At 46.4% G+C, this 11061-nt stretch overlaps 1 protein-coding gene across 1 annotated transcript in view; it reads right to left on the reverse strand.

Annotated features, from left to right (window-relative positions):
* Nucleotides 1-8839, reverse strand: part of errb2 (estrogen-related receptor beta type 2) — a gene marked incomplete at its 5' end in the record, with an annotated part of 29841 nt that extends 21002 nt beyond the window's left edge. Inside the window, 2 exon segments of the mRNA NM_001163091.1 lie at nucleotides 4268-4671; nucleotides 8814-8839. Coding sequence (NP_001156563.1) covers nucleotides 4268-4658 — 391 coding nt within the window.
* Nucleotides 8840-11061: the final 2222 nt, after the last annotated feature.

Consider the following 11061-nt stretch of genomic DNA (forward strand, 5'->3'; position numbering starts at 1 on the left):
ACAGCTTTACCCTGCAAACGACTGAGGCGGCGAAGCTCACATGTCTGCTTTGACGAACTGGTTCTGGTGGAATTTCATCATCAGATCCAAAAGCTGCCAGAAGAGCAGACAAAGGGAAGGTTTTTTTTTCTGTAAATCTTTCCTTCATCAGCTCAAAATAAACAGGAATCCAAGAACCCCAAAGACAAACCGGGTCTCTGAACCAAAAGGCTGAGGTCTAAAAACAGCGAACCCGGTGTTGTCTGCTGCAGATCTGCCCTCCCGTTGGTTCAGGAGAAGGTGCCAACATTTGTCAGGCTCCTTGGCATGAGTGGTGCCAGCGAGGTCACAGGCACAGCCAGGGGCCCGGGGAACCATGCCAGCATGTTGGCAGAGACCGTAACCGGACTCGGGCTGGTGAGTCCGTCAGAGGAGGCAGCATAAAGTTCACCGCCGCTCCCGTCAGGAGAGAGGTCGCGGCTACAAACACAATGCTGACAAACACTAGAGGTGATGCACGTTTGTGTGCGGAACAAAATGCAAGAGATTCCTGACTACTAACAGCTAAAAAAAACAACTGAATTCAGGTAAAGCTGCAGAAAACACATCAAATCACAGAGGCGTTCATGCATCTGAAGTGCTTTTTAAATCATACGCAGCGCAGTGACACACAAAGACATGATCGCTCCTCCTGCATCCTGCACAGGTTTTCAAACCTGCTGTGACTGATCCGTCTGCAGAACCGGGTCACTGTCGTTGTTGATTTTTTTTTTTTTGGTCATTGTTAACAGTCTAACTCAGGGGTCTGCAACCTGAGGCTCCAGAGCCACATATGGTTTTAATCCTTGGATTTAAAGACCCTCCATTTGAAAAAAATCATGTTTTTGATGTGTTCCTGCATTTTTCTGATGACGGAGGACATAATTAACCCTTGTGCTATCTTAGATGACCCCCCCCCTTCCATTGACGTGTTCCTGTTGCATTTTTCTGATGACGGAGGAAAAAATTACAGAAAATTCTGCTTAGCATTATATTTCTGAGTATGTTTTTATTCAAACAGTATCAGACGAAAACATGCCATTGGAAAAAGATTGTATTTGTGAAGAGGGGCGGGGCCACAGTCTGCGCTCCATTCTGATGCATCCGCCTGCAGACCAACAGATCCATGAATGTCTTTTTTTTCCTGGTCTGAGCTGGAATCTGGATAAGAACTGGACGGATGGATGGATCTGATTTTGCTGCCGTTTTTGTTGTTAGGTTGGGGCTTTGAGGGGCTGTAAGCTAGCAGGAGAGACTGAACATTGATGCGCAGACAGTCCCGGCCACAGCTCAGAGATACATTTCTAATGAACTCCAGCTGCTCTGCAGAAACTATGTCCGAGAAAAATGACACAGGTTTGGCTAAAATAATAACAATAAAACCCCACTGCTTTAAAAATAGATCAGAAGATGATCAGAGTAATGAAAAACGCTAATGCTTTGAACGATTAATAACTGAAGGTCATTTTTTATAGGTTTTTAACGTTTTTAATAACTGGGCAGGTTTGATCTACTGTCAGTAAGCTTCAAGCCCATTTTCTTATCTTTTGCTAGTTCAGAGGCAAAAATTGCCTTTCTATGTAAAGAATTTTGTATAATTAATTGCATCCTGCCAGTGATGTTTATTTTTGACAGTTAAGTAAAATGGAAGTTACAATTTAAGAAATCAGCTAAACTTCAAAAAGCCGTGCATCAGTTTGTGGTGTGGATTTATGGAACGGAAAGGTTTAAAACAAACCAAAAGTTTACACGCATTCAAAAAAACCTACAGGATGGAACTGAACAAGGCCAAAAATGATCAATAAAAACGACAAATGTCACTTCTGCATAGGTGTTGTGCAGAATGTAATGTGAACGTTTTGAACAAAAGTGTAAATAGAAACATGCAGGTCATCAGGTGTTGTAAAAAAGGGGCGGGATCACACAAGATTCCTCTTCAACCCTTTTCAAGCTCACTGTCTCGTTTCATCTGTCTATTTTAAACTCTTGTGTTTGCTTTCATTTGTGTTTGAAATAAAGAAACTGAATTAGACTTTCTTACATTTTCAATTCAAATAAATCCGCTGCAGTTGACACAGGGTGCATTTTAATCTGACAGGAAGTAGTATGTGCTGCTGGTAAAGCTACAATAGGAAAAACAGAAATATTTCATAAATAAACGTTTGATTTATCTGTCTAGATGATCAAGTGACTTTAGAAAGGAAGGTTGCAGGTCCGACTGCATGCAGGAGTCTGTCGTGTTTCTGTGAGGGTGGGTGCATGCCGTGGTGGTGGGGGGGGGGTCCACCATAATACGCCCCCCCTCTGTCTGCATCTCCTCTTAGTTAATCAGGTCTCATGTCCCCCTTTATTTCTCAGAGGACATTCCAGCCACTCTAATATCCTTCCTTAACCTCTCTTATTTTCCCTCTAAATGTTGATATATTATCGTCCACGCTCCCCCCCCCCCACTCAGGCCGGACCTCTCCTTGTCCCCCTCCTTTAGAGAGGCCGGGACCCCCCCCCCCCTGATTTCCATTCCATTAAAGTGGCTTCTCCTGTCTGCGGGCGACCACGTCCCCCGTCCCTTTTGCCTTTCTCTAGAGGACTTTTTCTCCTCTGTCACTTCCCCAGCGGCGCGTGCCCACGTTTCTAATGGACCGCCCTCTCCTCCCTCCTGTGGGCGTGGCCTCCGAGGGCCTCCTCCGCTCCTCTCTTGACTTTCCTCCCACCAAATGCTTTGCTCTTAATTACAGTCGCCCAACACTGATTGCTATTGACTGAGAGCGCGGCGGCTCAGGACGAGTGACGGACAGATTAAGCTCATTACTGTCTGCCCTCCACAGAAGAGAGGAAGGAGGAGGAAAAGGAGTCAGAGATGAGCTGTATTTACAGTCGCCGACGTGTCGCCGGGCAGATTTGTCCAACAGAACTGCAGATTATAGATGAAGTCAATTGATTCTGGATTGTTTTTTGGTGCCAAGCAGGATTGGAGAAAGACATTTCAGTCCCAGTTTCTAAAACTTTGATGACTGCTAAATTCTAAAGTGTGAAGAAATGTGAAGCTCTCACATGTTTGCACTAAAAAAGTCCTTCGTTAAGCTTTTGGGTTTCCTTCTATTTATCTTTTAATCTGTTGATAGGAGCACCATCCGTCGGAGGGGAATCCTGGAACCGACAAATCTGGTTGTTATAATTAACTCCACTTCCAGGTCCACTACAGACAAGCGCTCCTAACGTTCGTTTACGGATATTATTCTGGGGCTCTAACGTCTTGAGACCTGCGTCCACATTTGAGGACGTCACATTGTGGGTTTTATTTTCACTGTAGTTCATTTAGATTGTCTGGGGCCCCATGAATACCAAATAATATATTTAAAAAAGGCATTTCAAACAGGAGCTCGGGTCTCAAGAGGTTAAAGTTTGGGCCAGCGGTCTGCAACCCTCAACCCTTAAAGAGCCATTTGGGTTAAGTTCTGACCACAACCCAAAAAGAGCCACAAAGTCTCACTTTACATAAAGTATTGGTTTTTTTGCAGCGTAAATAAAATATAAAGAGAAAATAACCCTTTTTTGAGATATAAAATTGTTTATAACCTTTGATAGACTTCCTTTCAAAATAAAACACACCCCAGGTCACATAAGATCATCTCAATGCAGTTAATGTGATAGTATGTTGTGTAATGTCAGAAAAAACTTTACTATTTGCATCTCAGCCAGAAATTCATGAATCTGACAAACCAAAATAAAATCATTAGCTAATTCAGTTGTATTTTTAGAGCATTATGGTGCATTTAAAATTCCCTAGTTTGTTCAAAAATAGAAAATTCGCCTTAAATCTGAGTTCTGGTTCTGCTTACTGACCTCAAATAGATTTTCTGTGGTGATCAGCACACAAAATCTACAATGGTTCTGTCTGAAATCGGTAAAATACGAAGCCGCACCGCTAGATGGATTGTTGGAGCATTGTGGGTAATGTAGTGAGAAGCCTGATGGAGTGATGGGTCCTGTTCATCATCTGTGTTTGAGTCAGTTTGCTTTACAGTTACTTTTTAAAAGTAAAAACGTTGTTTTTCTTTAACAGGAGAGACACGGTGAGGGGGGGGGGGCGTGATGGGGGTGCGGGGGCTGCAGGTTGCAGACCCCCAGGTTTAGACTGACACCCTGGTGAGAACTCTGCTTTAAAGCTGAAGTCATGGAATAGAAATTGTACCATCAGACGTGTAAAGATCAGACGTGCCTGTGAAAGTTGAAAGAGTTTTGACTCTACCTTGTATTGTTCTTTTGAAAAAGGCTTTGCAGGCCTCACAGGACGCCACCCCGTAGTGGTACCCCGAGGCAATGTCGCCGCACACCAGGCACAGCCTCTTGGGAATGGCGTTGAGCATGTACTCGCACTTTATGGGCGAGTCGTCTGCCATGCTGCTGGGGCATTCCTCATAGCGGCGCAGGCAGGAGCTGCCACCCCCGAGCATGCCAGGGTTGAACATGGGCGGGGAGTCCAGCGCGTGCGAGCGTCCGATGTAGCCGCCGCTGGCGTCCGAGTTGCCGCTGGGGCTGTGGTGGCTGCCGGTGTCCACGAGAGAGGAGGAAGGACTGGAGGGTTCGGTCTTCACGTAGGAACCGCAGCTGGAAGACAGGTGTCGGTCATCAGAGGGCATTCTGTTCAACAACCTGTGGGGGGGGGGCAGAGAAGACCAAAGCGGCGTTCAGGTGCCAGTCTACATCCTAATGAAACCATCGCCACTGATGAGCGGCGCCCTCCCTGCAGCCGCTCACAAATTCATCATCAGGCTCCTTTGACTTTGATAGACGAAGTTACAAACGCAGCCGTTAATGCGGCGGAATGCGGCGTGATGAACTGCCGCCGCTTTCCCCTCTCAGGCAGAACGGGAACTAACGACCATGTCAACAGATGCGCCATACATCTTGCAAACAATGCCGACAATTGGTCTGCTGCCAGGAAGCCATGAATGGATGAAACTTCAGACGGCTGTTAATGGATGCAGAGAGGTGTTACACTCAGCATATGGAGGATTGTGGGTAATGCATGACCCAATCAATAGTCCTGGTTATTCTGCCGCTGGACGGTGCCGAGTTACAGCGAGGAGGTTCTGACCCGGGAGGATGGAATCAAATCCTGTTCCTGTGCACCAACGGCCTCTTTGTTTCAAAGGTTTGCGGGTTTGTTGTGTCTAATAAGAAGCAGGCGAAGCGTCAGAACAGTTTGACGTGACAGAACCGCCGGATGATCTTCCCTGAAACCCAACATGAAATGGGGCCCGGATCCGAGTCGGACCTGCTGGCTCTGTCTATCACAGCTGATTCCACCAGACTTCTTAGCCATGAGAGTCATGGATGAGGAGGAGGATGAAGAGTGGGGTGTCAGGAATGTCTGACACTCACGGCGGTCTAATGCTTGTTGGATCCTTCTGAACCGTCGCCCCACTTCTTCCTCTGTGTTGTGGTTTGGGATGTCTTTTCCTCTTTAGCCTATTTGCATTTTAATAAAGCCCAATTTCATCTGCTAACAGGTCAGAAAGAGGGAGGAGGAGGCGGAGGAGGAGGCCGCCTCCACCCAGATCACATCTATTGATCCCCTGCTTCCTTCCTGTCCCAAATGAGACATGAAAAAATAAACCCTCCTCCTGCGCGTCCCAGACATTTCTTATGCATTTTTAATCAGTCAAGACAGTTGACACCGTGGGAGACGGGGAGATGCGTAATCTTCGGCTGCCCTGTGAGGCGTTTGCGGTTTATAAAAGACTCGCATTAAACCATGTTGCAGATCGGCGGGCGTCTGTAATCATTTGTCAGGTGAGTTTTTCCCCGTCGGAGAGAGAGCGGCACGCCAACAGTTAATACATCAGCGGCGCCAGATAGGGGGGGATTCCCTATGGAATAGCACATTGTGGCAAATGTAAAAAGTAGTTCATTCCACACTTAGCACACAGCAACGCTGGGGAGATGGTTTTTGTTAGGTTTAATGGAAATTTCTAATGGGTCCTTTCAGATCTGTCCAAATGAAATAATGGCACGACTCACCAATTGGTGCAGACAGAAATAGCATCCGTTTTTTCCCCCTCTCTGCTAATGTAAAAACACTGAGTTCTTGATGCATGGCCTGATATTCCCCAACCCACATACACACTCGCTCACTGACTCGCACAGGAGTCTGTGTTTGTGTTTGCTTCACCGTGCAGAAAAGTGGTGCAAACGGAGCAGACAAGACGTGAAGGTCACCCGCTTCCCCGTCCTGCCGGTCCCACAGAGGACGCCGCTTTCAGTCTGTCCGCCACCCAAAGCGCAACTCCCACCACTTCCAGGGACGCATCCCTCCCTCAAATTCTGGACCAAACTTCTCAAAAATCAGACCCAGAATGCGTCCGGAGCATTAAAACACGCCTCCATCAAATGGGACTGGTTTACACCAAAACATAAAGGTAAATTCTGATCGTCATATTTCATCGGGCATCCGCCCCCCGAAGCAGAAATATTATTGTTGAGTTTGGGTAAAGCCTCTTTCTGCAGCGTAAATCGTGATGCTGAACACACAGTTCAACGCAGAAGCAAAGAAGGACAGAGGCAAGGAGCCATGCATGAAATTACTTCATTAATCTTTCTATGAGAGGCTGTCCTTGTTTGGGGCAAACTCTATCAGCGGCAAAGTGAGTGCCCCCTTCCTGCCTGACACATAGATTACACTGTTAGTCCGAGCCGCGCTGTCGGGGAAATGAATGGTCGTGCTGGAGGGAGGGTTGGGGGGCCGCGTGGCGCCCAAGTGTTAAGTAGGAACAATAAGGCGGCGGAAACGGCGCCGGCATAAAGGAAGGTCGTCAGGCTCAAATTCTGAAAGAAAAGGTTCTTTTGCCGACCTTTGATCTTCTACCAGATTTTTTTAATTTCTTTTTAACTTCTGAGGTTTAAAAACAGGAAATAGTTTGTCTTCTTTTCCTGACAGGCTCACATCTGAGCAGGTTGTCTGTCTGAGGAAGAAAAAAGGTTATTTTTTTAGGGTCTAAAAGACTAAAATCCAGTTTGATTCCTTACAGAAGAGAATTCCTGAAAATAAATATTTAGGTGCACCACTTTAGAATAGGACAAAAAAATAGAAAAAAATCAACAATTCAAGAATTTTGAAAAGTCAAATTCACCGATGACCTCAGTTGAAACCAGATTTTATGGTTTAGTTGAAGGTTGAATCAGCTGACTGTTACACGTCAACATGAGACGTGTTTTACAGTCTTTCATTTGAAATCCTGCTGCTGCTGCTGATGCTGTTTTTCATTTTCCATCTCTGAAACTCGTCCCACTCCTGCAGCATATGGCCTCTTTCTCGTCTGCGCAGATTTCCCTCATGGACGATGCCTCCTCACCTGGAGTATCATCTGCACCACCTGCAGGAAATGCTGTCCCTGCAAAGTCAAACACACCCCTGCCTGCCTTTTATTGGGGTGGGGGGGCATGGAGGGCAGGCTTAAGCCGTCATTGGGAATCAGAGGAGGACTTGTGAGGGACAGTTACCGTATTGATTTCATAAATAAACAGAGATGGTCATCGATCCTAATGTTATTTTGCATTTCAATTACTGCTCAGAAAGCTAACCTTCAAACGTCTGCCTCTGCACAGGAATAACATCCACCCATAATCACAAGCCACTCCGCTTCTGCCACCCCCTCCCACGACCAGCCCTCCACCCTCCACCTATTTTTTCTCCAAATGTGTGAACGACACATAATGTCGTTAGGGGACAGGCTAGTTCCAAGTGGGAGGCGCTGGACGGACGCCATGCAGAGGAACGCGGCGAGGTCAGGGTGAGGCCTCGTGGAGCTATCATGAAGCCCACTGAGCCTGACCCCCCCCCCCCCACACACACACATCCCATTCTCACATGGCGTCCCTTAATTCTACTGGATTATTTGATCTTAATCTGAGAATCTGAGGCTTTAGAACATTCCAACTTCAATTTTACAATATGGAAGCGACTATTGACCATTGGGGGGTGGGGGGTAAAAACACATCCCAGCATGCTGCTCTGTCTATTCTCACAATCATTTTTACTGTTGCTTATTTTGAAGAATAATTTTCAAACGTATCTTTTTAAGGATTTTTAGGAGATAACGTTGGATGGAAAATTCATTTTGTGTTGATTGTTTTCATGATGTCAAATGAACGATTTTGGATAATTTCATAGAATTGGACAAACGAATATCCAAAGTTTGCTCCTCCAGCAGAAACATCCAGAATAGATTTTTATTTTGCAACACAATCAGTTTGTTTTCGTCTTAATGCACCTGACAGGTGAAGCAGAGAATTCTTTTACTTTCAGATTTGAACGAGAAACGAGAAATCGACATTTTCAGATTTATTATGACAGACTGGTCAGACGCTCAGTCTTCTTTTTGCATGAAGACATCAAAGGCATGAAAAGTGTTTTCAGACACACTCGAGTGTTTTCATGCTTAATCTGTGTGAGCGTGCACGTGTCCGTGCATCTCCAATCCTGCAACTTTATGTTCATTTGGAACCTTTCTTTTTAAACTTTTAGTTGAAAAGTTGTTGAATTTCAATGTTTTTATTTTACACTTCAGAAATAGTGTAAAAGCAGTAAAAATCAATGAATCCAATTTTTTTAGGTGTAAAAAAAAACTAAAAATGACAACAAGTTAAACAACAGATTCATTTACTCCTCAGATACCAACTATCAGAACGAATTTAGACAAACAACAAACTGAGAAAGTTGCATTTGTTCAAATCTGTTGTAAATGTTCTTTTTTCATGGGTATTTGACTGGAAGAAAAACTGTAGGAGCTCAACAGAAATGATGAAACTGCAACGGACCACACACACGTGCACACACACGTGCACACACACGGTGGCCCGGGGTCGAGGTGGGTCAATAGCGTCTGCAGGATCTCAGCTTCCTCACATTATTGGGACCTAATAACGTTTTAATGAAGTGCCGGTGATGAAATCAGGGAAGAGTTACGACATCTCCAGAAATTCAGCTGAATCTGCAGCAAATGTGATATGAAAGAAAAATATTCCAGCAGCTAATCAACTCCCAGAGCTGTGGCTTTGAGGAAGACCCCACATTTATCCTAAATCTCTTCGTTTGGGGATTTTCCTGATTTTGATACATCGGATGATAAAAACATGAAGACAAAACGACTGAAATACTTTCTGTTCTGTTCCTCTGAAGGTATTTAAAGCAGTTTTGGATTCAAAAATGAAGTATTTGGAAACGAGTGAAAGTTTGGGTTGTTGAACTCCTCCTTTATGCAGAGTGGGGCAGCCGCTCAGCCACAGTTCATTCCGTGCAGGTTGAAGGGCTGGAACCTGCAGGTCTGCAGAAAGTGCTTAGCACGTTAAAACTTTCCAATCCCATCTACAGCTTAACATTAAGAGGATCCCTGTGGATGCGCTCCCCGTTCTCTCATATTTGGACCAATGAGGAGAGTCCGCCTGCTGCTCTCAGAATTTTAAACTTTCTTTGAGTTTACGGCATCAAAGGTTTGGACGTAACGCACCTACATTTCTGGACGGTTACCTCTGAATTTTGGAGGGTTTTTTTGCACAAATGCATCCAAACACAGATTTTCTTTAACAGCAGCGCTGCTTCAGCTGCAGAGTTCTTGGATGTTTTAACATTTGTAAAGGGATTTCTGCTTGAAGTTTGCCATCCTGATGCAGAGCTGTGCTGCAAAGTCCACTCCCCCTGCTGACTTTGCTGCTCCAGCTCTCCTGCCTGTCCCACCCTGGGAGCTGAGGATGCACGAGGTCTCATCTTTTCAAAGGTTTTCCTTCATTCAGAAAATCTAAAAACACACAAACACTTCAGGTGCAAACCAAGGAAGAGGAACCTACTGGTTGTGGTAGCAGAGAGGGTCAGGGATGCACAGTTCAGAAACATCCATCAGTCCACATGAGGCATTCCAGATGTTGCAGTAAAACAATAGACAGCTGGGAGGGGGGTGGGGGGAGCTGCAGGAGGAGATCAGTTCCCACGGGTCCACATGTCTTCATGAAACGATGCTGAGCTGTTCCCGGATGGCGGCTCTCCTCCCGCCTCTACGCTGCCCAACAAACTCCGGTGCTGCACGCGGAGGCTCAGGACAGGTGAGGAGGAGGAAGAGGAGGGGAAGATAAGGAGGGGGGAAAGCAGGTGAAAGGAAGTGAAGAAGAGCAAAAGTGAGTGTACGGAGACAGAAAGAGGAGAAATGAGAGAGCCAGGTGGATGGAGAGAAGCGACGGCGGGAGCGCGCTCGGCCGGGAGCGTTCAGTGAGGGGATTGAGTCTCCATTGAACAGCAGGGGGATCTTTAAGAGGGGGAGGGAGGGGTTTACTGCACATGGGGCGGCTGCCATTGGTGGATTAGAAGAAGGCCGTCCTGCCTGCAGCCAATGGAGAGGAAGGATTAACAGGCTAAAGTGAACTAATGAGCATCAAGTCAGTGTCCATTCACGGGGGAGCGCAGACACCCCCTAAAGAGAAATGAGTGCGTGGATGGATGGATGGATGGATGGAAGGATGGATGGAGAGCAGTAGGTTCACGGGCTGCATTACAGGTTTGTTTACAGCGATTTAGAGGCTCAGAGGCTCCGCTTGGAGCTAAACTCCTCCTTTAGTCCTTCATCCTCTCCTCCGTGGAGCAGGCTTTACGCACAGCTCCCTCTCCCCTTCAGTGCATGCGGATGGGGGGGGGGGGGGGGGGGGGGGGTCCGCTGCCGCCGCTGACAGGAAGGCCTCGTGATGATGATGACCCCCAGCAGGAACAATCACCACAGCAGGCCTGAGTGGATCTCTGGCACGGCGCGCGTGACGCAGCCGCATCAGAGGAATCCCGCAGCATCCAGACCACTTCATCAACCCACATTTTCCTGGTCGATACAAAACCCATCACGCGCTCTTATTGATCCCGGTGTCACAGGAAGCCCGGGGGCAGACTCGGCCTCCCCGCCGTCTTTTACATAAAAAGAAATTGTGAATTTAAACATTTTCTTTTCACGTCACTTCACATCAGAGTCGCGCCACCAAAGGCCGACCGCTTTAATGAGGGAGCCG

Source organism: Oryzias latipes, chromosome 24 (genome assembly GCF_053564925.1).
Source record: "Oryzias latipes strain Hd-rR chromosome 24, Olatipes_Hd-rR_3.1".
Taxonomy (NCBI): Eukaryota; Metazoa; Chordata; class Actinopteri; order Beloniformes; family Adrianichthyidae; genus Oryzias; species Oryzias latipes.